The sequence below is a fragment of the Zychaea mexicana genome (assembly GCF_025766255.1).
Source record: "Zychaea mexicana strain RSA 1403 chromosome Unknown BDB00scaffold_14, whole genome shotgun sequence".
In the NCBI taxonomy this organism is placed as follows: domain Eukaryota; kingdom Fungi; phylum Mucoromycota; class Mucoromycetes; order Mucorales; family Lichtheimiaceae; genus Zychaea; species Zychaea mexicana.
The window spans coordinates 456,812-472,361 of NW_026516677.1; the positions used below are offsets into that span (position 1 = coordinate 456,812).

Below are 15,550 nucleotides of genomic sequence, written 5' to 3' on the forward strand. Positions count from 1 at the left end.
TGAGACACAGTAGTCTTTCTTTCCTTTCCCTCCTCTATATTTTCTCTTTCTCGCGAGCCTGTATAGTGACAGTTGACTACACTTTGAAATGAGCAATGACGGAAACGATTCAAAAACTTACCAAAGTTTGTTATATGCGAGTGAAGAGGTGGAACGCTATCGTTAGACTCACATACATAAAAACATATGTCACCCCTACTTATGTTAGGCAGGATGAGCTTTGCAGAAAGAAGCGGCAACAGCAGCAATAACAACAGTAGCAGCAGCAATAGGCGAGACACAGCAAGAGAGTTCCGGCCTAGTGCACGGTATGTTCCACCACACCAGCGTGCAACGGCGGCAGCCACAGCAACCTCTGCTGGTGGTCTAGCAGTACCCAACTCAACACCGTCAAGAAACAGTGATGGTGGGTTTGCGACGAACAACGACGGCTGGAACTCCACAAGAAGAAGCAACTATAATGATTTTGACCAGCAACAGCAACAGCCACCCTATAGACCAAGGTTCTAGTATATCAGAGAGAAACAGAGAAAAAATGACCAGATTTATTTTCCTTTTTTCGTATAGCACTCACTTATTTGCTACTGTATATCTATGTGCGTATATGGTATAGGTGGAAGGAGCACGGGTCCTCAGATTTTGGTGGCTCGGGCCGTAGCAACAGCTATTTTCGCTCTGCATCACCATTCGATGATCGTGGGTCATATGGTGGATACTACAAACGAAGAGGGGCGGGTGGTGGTGGACGATATGAAGAAGGAAGAGGACATTGGAGAAATAACACACATCATATTGGCCAACGCAGTATCCGGTTGGAGAGAGAGCTATTCGGCTTGCCAGATGATATGGACCAAGCACACACAGGCATCAATTTCAACAAATATGATAATATTCCTGTCGAAGCGTCCGGTGACGACGTGCCTGACTTTATTGAAAAGGTACACTACTGGTTTATACCCAGAATTTGGTGACTCTATAGTATATGTGTACGAGAGAGATCACACTAATTTGGAACGAACATTGGACTGGTAGTTTACTAGTCCGCCACTTGACAGCCATCTCGTGACCAACGTGGAACTCGCGCGCTACACATCGCCAACGCCAGTACAAAAGTACTCGATACCCATCGTAATGGCACACCGTGACTTGATGGCTTGCGCACAGACAGGTATTATCATAATAGCTGTGGAAAACAGAGGGGGAAAAGTCGTGATTTAGCTGGGAAGGGGCGGCATGAAAAGAGCTTGTGAATATACGTGTATGTGTATCTACTACGAGTAGAAAACTTTGGCTTTTGATTAAATGGTATGATGTATTCTGTACATGTACGGGATGATGTTTTATTGGATGTTTATGATACTGTAGGATCTGGTAAAACGGCCGGGTTTTTGCTCCCAATTTTATCAGACCTATTTAGTAATGGGCCGTCTCTACCACCATTACCTCCACAAGCTAGCTTCCGTGGAGGATATCGCGCTTCAAAAGCATATCCAGAAGCATTGATTCTTGCACCAACGCGTGAGCTGACATCACAAATATATTCGGAGGCTCGCAAGTTCACCTATCGATCTTATGTACGGCCATGCGTGGTGTATGGAGGCACAGATATCGGGCATCAACTCAGGGAGATTGATCGTGGTTGTGATGTGCTAGTGGCAACACCTGGTCGACTTGTTGATCTTATCGAACGCGGACGTGTCTCATTAGCGAACATTCGTTTTTTAGTTTTGGATGAAGCTGATCGGATGCTAGGTTCGTATTTGATTATCCTTTTGAAGGTAGTAGTCGAATGCTCTCGCGTACCCACTAATGTGTACCGTATTCATCCAAAATGTTAGACATGGGCTTTGAACCACAGATCAGAAGAATAGTTCAGGGAGAAGACATGCCTGAAGCTGGAAACCGCCAGACACTAATGTTCTCTGCTACGTTCCCACGCGATATCCAAATGCTTGCTCGAGATTTTCTGAATGACTATATATTCCTATCGGTCGGCCGAGTTGGCGCAACATCTGAAAACATTACCCAGCGCATTGAGTAGGTGTTATTGATATAGAGATATTTGCTTAATTTTTGAATGTTATTAGTTGTTAATTGCTATGTTTTGTTATATATTATAACTAAAAAAAAATACAAAAAAGATACGTCGAAGACGACGAGAAGCGATCAGTTTTGCTCGATATTTTGACTGCTGATTCCACACGCGGATTGACACTGATCTTCGTTGAAACGAAACGTATGGCAGATACGTTATCTGATTATTTGTTACGAAGCAACTTTCCAACTACATCTATCCATGGCGATCGTACTCAACGAGAGCGAGAAATGGCATTGAACGCTTTTCGAACAGGGCGAGCACCGATCATGGTAGCAACTGCAGTAGCGGCTCGAGGCCTTGACATTCCAAACGTGACACATGTCATTTCGTTCGATCTGCCAACAGATATTGACGACTACGTGCATCGGATTGGCCGTACGGGTCGTGTAGGCAATGTCGGCCTGGCAACAGCTTTTTTCAACCGAGGAAACAAGAACATTGCGCGAGAACTTGTGGAATTGCTCAAAGAAGCCAAGCAAGAAGTTCCACAATGGCTGGAAAGCATGCTGCGAGAAGCAAATAACTATGGTCGTCATGGCAATCGCGGTGGTGTGCGTAGTGGTGGCGCGTCTCGAGATTACAGGCGATATAAAAACAACAATGACTATTATCAACAAGGTCGTAATCGACATGAATATCACGAGTATGCATTGCTGACTGTTCTTTTGCTTACTTTTATAATACTGCCTAACCTTTTACATTAAAAATACTGATGTGCACATGCTTTTCGCTGCCTGTCTACCCATAACAAATGATATTTATGTATGTAGCTATGGACCTTCATTCTATGCTTCTTCTAGTGCCGGCGGTGGTTATCAAAGCAAGCACCAGAGTAAGACGAGCTGGTTCTAACGGTTATTCTCACTATCTCTTTCCATTTTGGCTCAACGACAAGGATGAGTATATCGCCAGAAAACGGAAACTATTTTTATGTATAATACTTTTGTTTTGTCAATCGCTATTCACAAGCAGAATTTTGTTATGCTTTAATAAAAAATGTAATCAGCACGATAATCTGTAAAACATTTAAAGAGACTTGTGCATATTCATTGATTACCAAAATTCACTTCCTGTTGAATTGTTACTACATAGCATAATCTTCTTTGCTTCATACCCAAATCTTTTAGTTACTTGCATCATTATATTAATAATAACATATGCTGATGACCACAAATGGGTTGGACATAAATAGCAACCAAAACATAATGTCATCGTCATTTATTTTGCAATATGCAGCTGTATATTTATATAGCTATGTATTCAGTGCCAACTGCTCGTTTTTGATAATGACGCAGCCTACCTTGGCCTGAGCTCTTCACCGGATGCAACTCTGTTGGCTAAATGCCTTCCACTAGTGTAAGCTGAGTATTCAATGCTTTCAGATGCAATAGAGCAACGTGACTAACCATCTGTTGTCGGCGACAGTACTACCCTTACTCGTTGCTAAAGCTGCTGTTCATTGCGTGGCAGAGCTTTACAAAGTGACCGAAGCGTGTTTGGCAAAAAATGTGCTAGATCCTTAAAGTTTCCTCTTGTGCCACCACACTCGAATTACTAGTATATTTAATGCCAATATGCGATTGCTCTTGTTTGTAGTGTAACAGCAGCGCACGCTCCCCTCCTCTCTTTATATTACTCGGAAGAACACAACGATGGTCGTTCCCGATGGCTCCCGCTTTTTTTTCAACGACGTAACAACGGCTACAAATTGTACCTGATTTCTACACACCATTCGTGTAAGAGCAAATCATATCAACCACAGACAAATAATAACGATGTATGTATGTAACACTGCTTGAATATTGGGCGGCAGTACAATTTTTTTTGAGCATTAGCTGCAGTAGTTGTGACGATACAAAGAATAGCAGTAGTGGAAAATATATACAATAACATTTTTAAAGTAACGAATCTTTAATTCTGATCGATGGTGTGTATCTGGCAGTGTTGATGTATAGTTCTCCTGTCTTCTTCAACTTTTGATTTATGCAATGCTACATACTGGAAGAGTGAATTTCAGAAGAACATTATGGAGCACGAAAAGCTCGTACTTATTAAAATACATCAAAGATGTCAGATGTCATCGGCATCCTGCTTGTTACTACCGTTTCATCGGGCATTTTCCTACCTGCACGTCGATCTCCTGTTTATCATGCATATTTTGTAAATAAATTTACCCGGCTGCAGATCACGGGGTATTTCCACATTTCTTCATCACCCATAATATACCCGTCCTAATGTGAGTGTGATATGATGAAATGTGTTTATGTATACAATCTTTTTACATATGGAAACCTTATGATCTACTAAATCTACACCTAATGATATTTAAACAAAATAATAATACAATGAAAAGTACGCTATTTGCATCATGCTATTGGTACACCTGTTCAGGCTCGTAATCGTCACACAGAAAGCACCAACATAGTGCTATTGCTAGGCTAGAAAACAACGTGTATTGTTAGCTACAACTGTCTTTTTTGTCTCCAGACAATACTTGAATATGTGCTGAAGTTATTAAGGGCTTACCAGCCGACACATTCCCGCCAACAGCTTAGTTGCTGCCCTATAAAGCCTGGTACAAAATGTGGTGGTTGTAAAGGGTACAGTGGTGGCGGCTGTGGTGCCATCATCATGTCCATTGGCGTGCCTGATAAAATGACGGTAAGAAACAAAGCACAATATGGCAAGAAGAAACATTTTCCTTTTCGTTGACTGATTTTCGATGGTACCTCCTGGTGGGGGGAGTGGTGGTGGTGGCGGAAAACCACCAGGTTGTTGCATCATTAATGGATCAACAGAAGAGGGAGCAAATGCCGATATGCCCATGGGTGGAGTGGGTGTATATGGCTGTACTGCGGCCGGAGGAGGAAGCATTGACATAGGCGCTGGTGTAGAAAACACATTCGCCGGTTGATAGAATGCCATTTTTATAAAGTTTTTTGCTCTTTCTCCTATTGTATGAGTGTTTTTAGTTTGAGTGTGTATGCGTTTATGTAGTAGTGCAGTACAGCGGGGACGATAAGAGAAGTAAAAAGAGGAAAAAGAAAACAGACGATCACTAGAGAGGGGTTAGAAGCTTGTTACAATCTAACACTAAGCCTTATAGCAGTTGAAGCACGCACCACACGCGCGCGCAAAGAGGAAAAGTGCTCTCTGCTTTTTCAAAAAGGTAAATGACTTTTAAGTATTTGTCATGATGATGAGTGTGTAACTATGGCTCGTGGTTGGTGACGATGACAATGATGCGAGTGGCACCCGTCTTACACTAGCAAGGGCTGCTTTTGTACAATAAGAGTATTGCTCAGATATAAGAGATACCCACATGATGAAGCCCAATAACTGACGCTGTCTTCACTTGCTGATAGCATGTATGTAAATAAAGACGTGTGAACTTAGGTTGTTACCTTGATTGTTACATTGAAAAAGCAACAGTTGCTCCTATGACATTTGTGCTGCTGCGTGTAAGCACACTGCTGACTGACGGGATTGCTCCCGACAACCACGTCCACACGACGACGCCACTAGTTTCAACCCACCTCTGAACTGCCTTCTGCCATTTTTTTTCCAGGAAAGGGACCATTTCTGTTTGATCTAATTTGAGTGTGTTTATATTATGAGACATGTGCGATATCATATCCAGAAAAAAAGTGATAAAAATATTGCTATTCAGGTTGGAAATTCACTAGGGTGGCAATATCCATTTCAGTTTCCAAACAAATCAGTTTCCTAATACACAAATGGCACTTTTTTCTGTCCGCCCTCTTGCATTCATCAACAGCAGCAGTAGCTCACACGTGTCATGCAAAAAAAGCCTAGAGAGTAATGTGACCGATCCCGACATAAACATCATTACGCTATAGCCGCCACATAGCATGGAGATGAACACCCCTTGTATGCAACCATCCAGCCAGCCCGAGTTTTCGTTTGGTTTTTTTTATTTTATTCAGGTCATTGTACAGAATGCAATTGCTGTCCCTCAAAGACTAACAATGAAAAAAAGGAGTATATGTAATAACGAAAAGTAAAAAATGTCTATGTAATCATCACAATCTACAACTCTTCATGAACCACTCCGGTAGCTGGAAAATGCGCACCTTGTTTCAGTACTAAGTATTGTTTGGATAGAAAGTTAATAACTGCGGCCGAAGGCTAAATTCATCTTTCCACTACCTCTCTCCTCCAGGTTTGACTATGCACACTTACGTTCTACTGTTTGCTTGTCAATGCTAGTCGGGAATACAACCTTGTATTCTACGAAGAGATCTCCATGCTGTTTCGGGTTGTCGAAATGCGGCATTCCAGCACCCTTGACCGTCTGCACGAATCCATATTGTGTTATTCCTTCCCGCTTCAACGTGATCACCGACTCATCCAATTGCTTTAACGTCTTTTCAAATCCAACAAGAGCCTCGATAAGCGTTATTTGTTGCGTAGTGTATAAATTGTTGCCCTGTCGATCAAAAGTTGGATGTGGCACTGTCGAAATAGTGAAGATGACGTCGCCTGGGATAGCATCTGGATATTCATCGGCCTCTTGTTCCAACACCTACGTTTATGATACATAAATTGCCGGTGTCGTTGTTTTGATTAGAAAAACACACTACATCCTGGTTGCGATCCGGTGGATGCTCTTATATCGCCACGTGTACATTACATATACAAAAACCACTTACAGTCGTCTGACCATCCCGCATGCCTTTTTCTATCGTTAACGTGTATTGTTCGTTGCCTCGCAGTACTTTACGACCGCTACAAGCAGGGCAGACAGCGCGGATCGTTTTGCCCTTACCACCGCATTGATGACATGTCTGCTGGAATTGTTGTACCATACCAGGACCCAGCTGTACTCGGGTGACGGTCACTCCCCGTCCCTGACAGGCAGGACATGTTTGAATATCCTCGGATCGACGAGCGCCGCTACCATGACAATGATCGCATACTGTTTGTTTGGAAATATCTACTTCGATCGTTGCGCCATTGTAAAGATCCTCCAAAGATACCTCCAGTTCAACCTGCAAATCTGGTCCTCTTCGCTCTTGTGCCTGAGCTCGTCCTCCGCCTAATCATAATTTCATATGTCACAAGTATGTCATGTGTCATTTTCATAAATGAATTAGGTAAGTAATCCAAAAGTGAAAGACATAGAAAGATATGTAGAGTAGAATTTTTCCTACCGAATCCACCGCCACCAAAGAATTGAGCAAACATATCAAATGGATTATGAAAACCGCCACCACCACCACCATTCTTGTGTTGTTCAAGGCCTTCTTCGCCGTACCGATCGTAGATGCCTCGTTTCTCATCGTCCATCAAGACCTCATAAGCTAATTTTGACGTATAAGCTAATCTGGACTGCGATGTACATTATATGCCTCTTTCATATATGACAATACCTGAAGACAGCTCCATGAATTTAGCCTCTGCATCCTTGTTTCCGGGATTCTTGTCTGGATGATATACTCGCGACAACTTTTTGTAATGCTTTTTGATCTGGTTTTTTGGCGCGTCGCGTGGCACATCGAGAATGTTATAGTAATCTTTGCCAGCTTCTACAACCAGTAATATAACGAGGAGCAAAAGCCAAATGGCAATTTGGCGCATTGTTCAATAAAAAAGAAGTGGTTTATTTTTCTTTTAAAGTGGCAAAGGGGAACACGGTCAAGGCACGCTCCATATGCAGAGTAGTGAACTTGTCTCACACTTATTGGACGGATTTTCACGAGCAGCTGCTCATTTTGGTTTCGGAATGCTGTATAGCTTAATAATGCACCCTTTTTTTTCTGTTCTTTTCTTCGCATGTACATATTTATGTTATTGGATGCTCAGTACAGCATGTTGAGTGCTTTACAATGTATCAGAATGTGGCTAATGCTCCTGACAGTAGGTAGTAGATATACAAAACGCGCTTAGCAACGCTCCTTTGTATTCGGTCCGAGCGGCGGCAGCTGGTGTACATCACGTCAAAAGTACAGTTGTTGCCTGGAAGAGGATCTCATTATATATCTAGAGGAGATGGAGATCCTGATACTGAAAGAAGGCCAATCCTAGTTTTGAAGGAGAGGTTTTTGTTACTGTATGGGATGTAGGGAGGAGACAGGAATCGAGGACGGATCGCGGCAGCAGTCATTTTTTAAGCGATCTGTAGATGCTATCATAAGATAATGAACTCTTAAAAAGTTTTTTTTGTCATATGATGGTATAGCTCAAGCCATAACTTGATAAAACAAAAATGCTATATGCTCTATGACCGTCTTTACATCAGCCTTTATAAGTGAAAGTGTGATGATAGAGCTTTAATAAAGATAATAAGGGACAAGATTAAGTATCTTTGAGATGATGTTTTATTCCAACAAAAGATAAAGCTCTTTTATATTCTAGCTATTAAGACGGCGATATCAATTCACCCGACTAATGGATAAACTATGTGATAGAGGATGGATCAAGGACGTATCAGAGCTTCTATGTATTGAAGTCGCTATGTTAATCGGGCACATCTTTGAAACCGGCGTTAGCTGATGTAATGGCCGAGGTACCTGTTGATAGGTTCATTGTCCTGTTCACGTAAGGTGGATCATCTGAGTGAGAGATTTTATTCAATAGTGTTTAGCCGAAATGCCGTAGTGTTCATACGTGTGTGCTATAATGTTTAACCGAATATCATATTGTTGATATCTTAAGCAGTGTATTAATGTGGTTCACCACAGAAAGAAAATACAACATGAATACTGTTTTCGGAATTGGGAGAAGGACACGTTGAAGTAGAAGACAGAAGGAAAGCAAATACATGTTCGCTAGCGGTAGGTGATGTTAGCAATATACAGAGAAAGACATATACAAGACGAGAAACGATCCCAAAACAAGCAAAATACGAGTAGCCAGCGGCTTTCTCGTCAGATCAATCAAAACAAATAATCTTCTTGGGGTACTGTAAAAAATGCGTGAGCTACACAGGGAAGGGATGCATCGCAGTCTGTTTCTTGGATAAGATTGGCTTATATACATAGTATACACTTTCGATCGTGTGAGCTATACTCCATACGCTAGATAGCAGCTTTACCACTATGCTTCGTACCACTGCTATACTTGCCGTATGCTACGTGGTACAGATTTCCAACTGTGATCCGCAGATCTTTCAGTCGTGCCCCCTGGGCTAGTGTGGTCCTCCCCTGGTTCCTTTTTTCCATTAGTATCTGGATACTGCAGTTGCTATTATTGCACCGTGCTTACTTTTTGTCCAAATCTATAATCGACAAACATATTATTTCCTCCTCCTCAATCAGCTCATTCTGCAATGTTCTAGCGCTTAGTTTTGGATGCCGCAAGGCGGTGTTCCACAACTGCACAGGTTTTTCCTCGAGCTTTGCAATAGTGCTGAAGTTTTTTTTATAGCCGAATAGGTTTGCTTTGGTCGCTGTTGCTGTGGATAGGCAGTGGCTCAAACGATTGCTCCTAGTGATGATATAGCCGGAGGTAGTGGGCCTTTTCAGTAATGTAAGTGTCAAAGCTATCAATAATTACTATGAACAGCAGGGATGTTTGTTGTATGATAATGAAACTATTAAAATACATCCGAGTTTCCATGGAAGTGTCAGAAACACAATGATACAAGTAGTAGTAACAATACCTTTGCAAGCGCGGATATAGCTGATGTGAGTATAAAGAGCAGCAACTGGTCGTCTTACAGCACCACAAAGTCTGTCCTTGTGTTGACGACCGTAATTTTTGGCCATTCGTAGAATATAGCATTGTGAGCTACTGTAACATGCCCTGATAAAGATGTAGTAGTGATCAGGGTCAGTTTCGAATTTACATATGAGTAAGATTGAATCTACATGAGGAGATATTCATCAGTTATACATGACGCTGTCAACAATATGGGCTGTTATATGCTACTTCTGGTGAGCAATTAGCAAAGAATGGTGGAATTCGACGACTCTTTTATAAGAGTTATTACTGGCCAATCTGGGTGGTGAATTTGCTATTTCCAACTTTGTAAAAATTATAACCAGAAAATTACCGATTTGTACTGAATAGGACAGTTAGCAGGCTAAACATTCACTGCTAATGATCATATTGTATACAATATACAGTAATAGAGATGATGGGATATCAGAAATAAGATGAAAATCTTGTTCTTCGATTCTCCTTTAAAATTATTTGAATTTGTTTGCTGACAAATTATCCAAGTCCATAACGAGATATTATGCGTTCCACGTACATTATGTCAACTGGGACTTGATCGATCCTAGTTCCCTCGTTTCGCAGAATATGCTTGGGATGAATCATTGATAGTGGTATCCGATCCAATTTTCTTGGGTTATCCAAACCAAATGTGGAACTAACGCATGTTCTAGGGTTTTGGGTCGTTATCCATATCGATTTGGATAGACATGTCTTATTTAAAGGCAGCTGTAAAAATGTCCATTAAAACGTCAGAAGTCATCAGAAGATGACAAAGATTGTTAAAAGACAGCAGAACACATTTTTCGTTTCGGGGATGTAGCAAAACGGTCGTTGCATATGTTGTGTAGCTTTCAAGATTTGACAGCAACGTAGCTCCAGTCGTCCACAATGCGGATGCTCGGAAGGCGAAACTCAATCTTCTTACTATACCACATAGTCCATACAATCGTAAAGTTGAGAAATATGAACTTCCAACAGCACCTTTTACTGATATAACTACTAAGCTACTTGCTTACTCTGCAAGACGTTTTGAATCACGTCATGGAGAAAGAAACATGTTGATTTAGCACTGCTTCGCACCAAATTGTGCCTCGTGAATCATGTCACCCAGGTACAAACTTTTGTATTCGCCGTTCTGAGCACAGAAGCCAAAAATCATGCGCTACGCGGTTTTAAAGCGCATTGAGTTCTTTTTTCAGACTACGTCATTATAAAAAAGAGTAATTGTATTACAGCACAACACATATGAGGTAGACGTACATGTTTTATACATTATATTTTTGGCGTAGCAAGAACTAGGACAATCCTATAGTTTCTTTACGTGGTGTGTTATACAGCACCATTGGATTACTGCTAATCATTATTGAGCATGCTACTGCTTTATGAGTTTAAGCTACTACTGCACATCTTGAGTGCCAAGTCTTTTTCGAGGGTCCAGAAATAGGTAACGATAATTTTAATTTGCTTCCACGCGATAAGGTTTGGGTGATACTGTGTATTACCAACAGTTTGGCAGAGGAGTGCTCGTTCTTGTTGATGCGTCTCGCCCACTTTTTTTTTCCAGTTGATGCTGTGTCACTGCTTTTTATACGACTACAGAGCTAACATGTACAGTATCAGTACAGTAGCAGTACATAGCAGTTGTAGAGGATGTTTAGATAGTAGAAAAAGAATACGCAAAGCGGGGAATTCTATTTCCAAGGCTGTGTACACACACCAACAGCAATGGCTTATGGAGACAGGTGGGTGCGGCCCATTGATTGGTTCTACAGTGTCACCCGGGTTTGACACACAGCACATGTCGTTTCGCCCTGAAATGAGAATGACAGCATTGTATCAGTATTGAATAGGACACAACACTCCCCCCCGGGCGGCCCTTCTCTGACTGACTGTTACAAACAACTGTCAAACAAGGATGGTGATCAGCACAAAAGTAACAAAAACAGCAATATGCATATTGTTACGTGCTGTGGGTGCGATGCGCGAAGATGAATGCTATATAAACACAGTAACCAATGAACGATGAACCGCTGTTCCTTTTTCAGCAATTTTGTTTTCTTACTTTTGCCTTTTTGCCCAAACGTGTGCTAAACCACACATCATCGTCATCATTAACAACAGCAGTATCACCATCGTTTCATCCAGAGCAGAGCAGCTGTCGCTACTATACATACAACGCAGTCCACTGCTATACCGTAGTGGTAGTATTATACTGGGCATTACCTGCTTGTCAAACAACACTCGCCCTGCTGATGCAGCTTGACGTAGCAGCACCCCACCACGCATATCTAATAAATACCGAGGATAGGTCGTCAAAGAAGTACTGATGCAACGGAACAACAGTCGACGTTTGACGGAGCGGGCTTTTTTGGGAAGCGCGTGATCGCATATCCTTATTCTCCCTCTTTTTAACGCACGAAACCCTTCTGCTCTCTCTTTTTGACTTCTTTTCTTTTTTTCTTGCCTTGACGCTAGGTACGCCAAAGAGCAAGGAAAAGAAAAGTGCTTCGCTTTTTTTTCAAGCAGGCTCCTCTGTGCCAGCCCAAAAAGCGACCCTTCACTTTTTCTTTTCTTCCGTACCTTTTCTCCCCTTCTTCCTGTACTTATCTCGTTTGCTACCCTCTTCCTCCTCGCAGCCCTATCAAAAGACAGTTCAATCCCAACAACCCCTCATGAATGCCCTCATTGCGCTCTTACACTTTTGCGAGATTCATGGGCCCCGTGTCGTGTTCTGTACGCAGGCCATTCACCAAAAAAATTCGTCGTCGTCGTCGGTTATAAGCGCTAACGGTAGCAACGGCGGTGTTGGCAGTAACGGCAGTAGTGCAACAACAACCGACGATTACAAGTCAACGAACATTGTGTCGCCGTCCACGTCGGAAAAGACGGCACCAGCAGTACCAGCAGTACCAGCAGCAGCAGCAGCAGCACAAAAAGCGGATTCGGTTTTTTCCACGTCGTCTTCTGCAGCAGATCCTCCGACCCCACCCCCAACGAGCAATAATAGTGCCTTCAACAATAACGCTGCTAGTAATAATCCCAGCATGACAGCAACAACGACAACAACATCCCCGCGCGCGTCATTACGAAAATGCGCGCCTCCTCCTCCTCCTCCTCCTACTACTACTACTATTCCGATATCTAAATCCTACCAATCCAATACAGCATCAACATCGTCGACTACACAGCCCAGCTCTTGTCCCGCCTGTCTTGCGCAAATGCCTTTTGTTGTCAAGGATGAAGGAGGTGTCGTCGAAGCAAAACGTATGGTGACCATTGACGAGGAAGATCCGTCCGTAGAATACATTGGCACCAGAGCACCACAGCAACTTGCTTTGTACAAGGCAGTTCGTTTGGCATGTGTCCGCAGGTAAGCATTCTCTCTTGTTTCAAAAAACGACTATCTAAAAATACATGGAAATACGTTTCCCCAGTTTGACGACCGAATTTTGTCCCGGCCGAGAAGGACCAGTGTTGTTTGGCGACGATGAAAACGGCTATGTGATGAGCTACATGTTCAAGCTACGCGATGCACAAGCAAGGGGCGAGGCTCGCTTCTATTCGCTCATGATGCTCATGACCGACCGGGTCTTTTTGATATCATGCTGGCCTTTTCTAGTCAGGTGAGCAGCAGCCCCCCCCCCACCCTCTCTCTCTTTCTCTCCTCTAGGTTCCAGAACGTCTCTCTCAAAGGAAAAACAAACAACTCTTCTTTGTTTAACTATTGGTAACGTAACATTCTATCGCGTGGTTGGCGGTTTGGGGTGTGGGTGAACTAGTTCGTTTCGATCCATGGCGATCAACTTGCAGGAACGCGCCGACATTGTGTTTCAACGCGAAAAGGAAACCCGACCCCAGTTTCATCCGTTCGCTACCAGCCGACGCGTCGGGGCTATGTCGCAAGAGCAATTTTTTCGACGGCGAAGCAACACTGCATTGCGATCACTCGTCGAACTGCTGGGGGTCAAGAACATTTACCCTCAAATCCATGCTCAATTTAGTTACATCCTCAAGTTGTCGGCACGGAGGCGGATGGAGAAGATCACGCCTGGGAGGAGTGCCAGTGCGGCCTATCTCAAAATGGTAATACCGCCGTTCTTTGGGTGATTGTTTATTAGAGGGATCGGATTGGGTTTTCCGATGTTCAGTAGAACTGTCTTTACTAACATGCGTACCCGAACTTAAAAAAAAACAACTTAGCGTGACGAATATCAGCTTCGACGAAACAATAGAAAAGCAGCGCCGAGAGAGGAGGAGAAGGACGCTTCTGTGACGACGACAACCACTGCCGCTACTGCAAGAACTATGCAGGCAGCGGCTTTACCAACGCCGATATCGCAATACACTTGATGATGTATAATGACGAACATCAACAATCCATACACACACTCTCTCTTGCGCTCCATGTTCTAGATACCCAACCCACAATTATTATTTTAATGCAGAAATCTGATAACAATCACACACCGCCGCGTTACACCCGCTTATTTCTTTGCTTCTTTCTTTCGCACATTTTCTTTCTTTCTTCCCTTTCACTCCTTTTTTCTGTGTGCTTGCAAAAATCTTTCGTCACCATGACACGAATCACCATGTTACTGCTACTGCTCGTTTCCTTGGCAGCAACAATGACGCCTGTTGCCATGGCATCCCAGACTGTAAGCGAAGCAGCTCGCTTTGCACGTCAAGTCGTAAGCGATGCCGGTACGGCCTCTCCTCCATATCTCTTTATGCTTCAAAGAACGCACAGAAAGGGGTGATTGGATGGTGCTAGATAAAGACATGTATCTTCGTTTGTTATATCATAGGTGTCGGTACCTTCCTCACTAAAATGCAGGAACCCATGTTCGAAGGTAGTGCTTAGTAGTAGATACACCTAACCAAAAGAACACCGCTTTCTTGGGGCACATGGTTGCTCATGCTATCTTGTGTACAAGAGGGATATCCTTTCGGCATCATGGAATACTATAGTGGCGACTGCACCGACCAACCTGGTGACTTGTTGCTTTACATGTCAGATCTGCAGGCAAGTGTGTAAATAACAAGAGTGGACAAAAAAGCGTGATTGCTCATATTCATCTGCATAATAGATGAGTGTGCGTAATATGCGCCATGATCCTGATCACGTCGCATTTACTGTACGCTCACTAAAAGTGTACGACAATCCGAAAATGGGAAATGGCTCGTCGCTTGTGGAGCTACCTCGGCTCACGTTGTTCGGTTCTATCGAGCCGCTGCCGAGGCGCAAAGTGAGTTTATTCTTTTCTCGCAGAATCTATTACCACGCTATAACAATGCATAGATTTCCTAACGAGAAAATGAAACATGGATAGCATCAAAATGCCATGACCTGCTATTATGACAAGCATCCAGACACAAAGGCATGGTCGTACGTGTTATTTTCTCCAAGTCGGGTTGTATGTGCAAGTGACTTTATAAAAACTAACGCATGAACGATAGGGGCTTCCATGATTTCAATTTCTATGTATTGCGAGTGAAAGCTGTGTATACCGTGAACGGCTTTGGCGGTTTGAATTATATCGGATGGCTCCCTATAGAAGAGTACCGTCAAGCAACACCAACAGTGCAAGCAGGTCGCCCTGACTTTTATCGCCAACTTGTTGAATAAATGAAAACGATATTCGGAGTCACCCGAACACATCCGCATATTGTTGTTGGGAAGCACCATGATTGACAATAAACAGGAGATAGTTATGAACGGGAATGAGCGGGCTTATAGCCCTATCATCGTCAGAAAATCCGCGTGTGTGT

General features: G+C 42.9%; 6 protein-coding genes across 6 annotated transcripts; 4 read left to right on the forward strand and 2 right to left on the reverse strand.

The window, feature by feature from the left end:
• Positions 1 to 3: 3 nt before the first annotated feature.
• Positions 4 to 1,413, forward strand: BDB00DRAFT_122409 (uncharacterized protein). The gene is made up of 7 exons (XM_053116150.1): positions 4 to 125; positions 209 to 308; positions 402 to 503; positions 614 to 708; positions 806 to 938; positions 1,033 to 1,168; positions 1,366 to 1,413. Exons 1-6 carry the CDS (start codon positions 89 to 91, stop codon positions 1,064 to 1,066), a joined length of 501 nt encoding a protein of 166 aa, XP_052982780.1. The 5' UTR covers positions 4 to 88; the 3' UTR covers positions 1,067 to 1,168; positions 1,366 to 1,413.
• BDB00DRAFT_122383 (P-loop containing nucleoside triphosphate hydrolase protein) lies at positions 1,136 to 3,163 on the forward strand. The gene is made up of 4 exons (XM_053116149.1): positions 1,136 to 1,752; positions 1,839 to 2,037; positions 2,142 to 2,741; positions 2,869 to 3,163. Exons 1-4 carry the CDS (start codon positions 1,308 to 1,310, stop codon positions 2,948 to 2,950), a joined length of 1,326 nt encoding a protein of 441 aa, XP_052982781.1. The 5' UTR covers positions 1,136 to 1,307; the 3' UTR covers positions 2,951 to 3,163.
• A 1,306-nt stretch (positions 3,164 to 4,469) lies between these two features.
• On the reverse strand, positions 4,470 to 5,023 carry BDB00DRAFT_869449 (uncharacterized protein; the record flags this gene model as incomplete). Its single annotated transcript, XM_053126608.1, has 3 exons — positions 4,470 to 4,536; positions 4,625 to 4,745; positions 4,828 to 5,023. The coding sequence occupies 3 exons, from the start codon at positions 5,021 to 5,023 to the stop codon at positions 4,470 to 4,472; spliced, it is 384 nt and encodes a 127-aa protein (XP_052982782.1).
• A 954-nt stretch (positions 5,024 to 5,977) lies between these two features.
• On the reverse strand, positions 5,978 to 7,766 carry BDB00DRAFT_809176 (uncharacterized protein). Its single transcript, XM_053122466.1, has 5 exons — positions 7,492 to 7,766; positions 7,273 to 7,422; positions 6,772 to 7,157; positions 6,302 to 6,644; positions 5,978 to 6,204 (listed from the first exon to the last, which is right to left on the reverse strand). The coding sequence occupies exons 1-5, from the start codon at positions 7,697 to 7,699 to the stop codon at positions 6,149 to 6,151; spliced, it is 1,143 nt and encodes a 380-aa protein (XP_052982783.1). The 5' UTR covers positions 7,700 to 7,766; the 3' UTR covers positions 5,978 to 6,148.
• A 4,557-nt stretch (positions 7,767 to 12,323) lies between these two features.
• On the forward strand, positions 12,324 to 14,255 carry BDB00DRAFT_122650 (vesicle coat protein). The gene is made up of 4 exons (XM_053116153.1): positions 12,324 to 13,151; positions 13,216 to 13,404; positions 13,561 to 13,864; positions 13,982 to 14,255. The coding sequence occupies exons 1-4, from the start codon at positions 12,454 to 12,456 to the stop codon at positions 14,129 to 14,131; spliced, it is 1,341 nt and encodes a 446-aa protein (XP_052982784.1). The 5' UTR covers positions 12,324 to 12,453; the 3' UTR covers positions 14,132 to 14,255.
• On the forward strand, positions 13,692 to 15,538 carry BDB00DRAFT_122514 (pyridoxamine 5'-phosphate oxidase-domain-containing protein). The gene is made up of 7 exons (XM_053116151.1): positions 13,692 to 13,809; positions 13,987 to 14,482; positions 14,587 to 14,631; positions 14,716 to 14,804; positions 14,869 to 15,027; positions 15,112 to 15,159; positions 15,239 to 15,538. The coding sequence occupies exons 2-7, from the start codon at positions 14,131 to 14,133 to the stop codon at positions 15,248 to 15,250; spliced, it is 705 nt and encodes a 234-aa protein (XP_052982785.1). The 5' UTR covers positions 13,692 to 13,809; positions 13,987 to 14,130; the 3' UTR covers positions 15,251 to 15,538.
• Positions 15,539 to 15,550: the final 12 nt, after the last annotated feature.

Coding starts and splice junctions, on each gene's coding strand:
- BDB00DRAFT_122383 (XM_053116149.1), top strand. CDS start 1,308: ATGATGTATTCTGTACATGTACGGGATGATGTTTTATTGGATGTTTAT. Junction 2,038..2,141: donor AACATTACCCAGCGCATTGA/GTAGGTGTTATT, acceptor AATACAAAAAAG/ATACGTCGAAGACGACGAGA. Junction 2,742..2,868: donor AATCGACATGAATATCACGA/GTATGCATTGCT, acceptor TTATGTATGTAG/CTATGGACCTTCATTCTATG.
- BDB00DRAFT_122409 (XM_053116150.1), top strand. CDS start 89: ATGAGCAATGACGGAAACGATTCAAAAACTTACCAAA. Junction 126..208: donor CGATTCAAAAACTTACCAAA/GTTTGTTATATG, acceptor TACTTATGTTAG/GCAGGATGAGCTTTGCAGAA. Junction 939..1,032: donor TGCCTGACTTTATTGAAAAG/GTACACTACTGG, acceptor TTGGACTGGTAG/TTTACTAGTCCGCCACTTGA.
- BDB00DRAFT_122650 (XM_053116153.1), top strand. CDS start 12,454: ATGAATGCCCTCATTGCGCTCTTACACTTTTGCGAGATTCATGGGCCC. Junction 13,152..13,215: donor CGTTTGGCATGTGTCCGCAG/GTAAGCATTCTC, acceptor ACGTTTCCCCAG/TTTGACGACCGAATTTTGTC. Junction 13,865..13,981: donor GTGCGGCCTATCTCAAAATG/GTAATACCGCCG, acceptor AAAACAACTTAG/CGTGACGAATATCAGCTTCG.
- BDB00DRAFT_122514 (XM_053116151.1), top strand. CDS start 14,131: ATGATGTATAATGACGAACATCAACAATCCATACACACACTCTCTCTT. Junction 14,805..14,868: donor TTTACATGTCAGATCTGCAG/GCAAGTGTGTAA, acceptor TCTGCATAATAG/ATGAGTGTGCGTAATATGCG. Junction 15,028..15,111: donor AGCCGCTGCCGAGGCGCAAA/GTGAGTTTATTC, acceptor AAACATGGATAG/CATCAAAATGCCATGACCTG.
- BDB00DRAFT_809176 (XM_053122466.1), bottom strand. CDS start 7,699: ATGCGCCAAATTGCCATTTGGCTTTTGCTCCTCGTTATATTACTGGTT. Junction 7,158..7,272: donor CTTTGGTGGCGGTGGATTCG/GTAGGAAAAATT, acceptor AATTATGATTAG/GCGGAGGACGAGCTCAGGCA. Junction 6,645..6,771: donor TGCGGGATGGTCAGACGACT/GTAAGTGGTTTT, acceptor TCATAAACGTAG/GTGTTGGAACAAGAGGCCGA.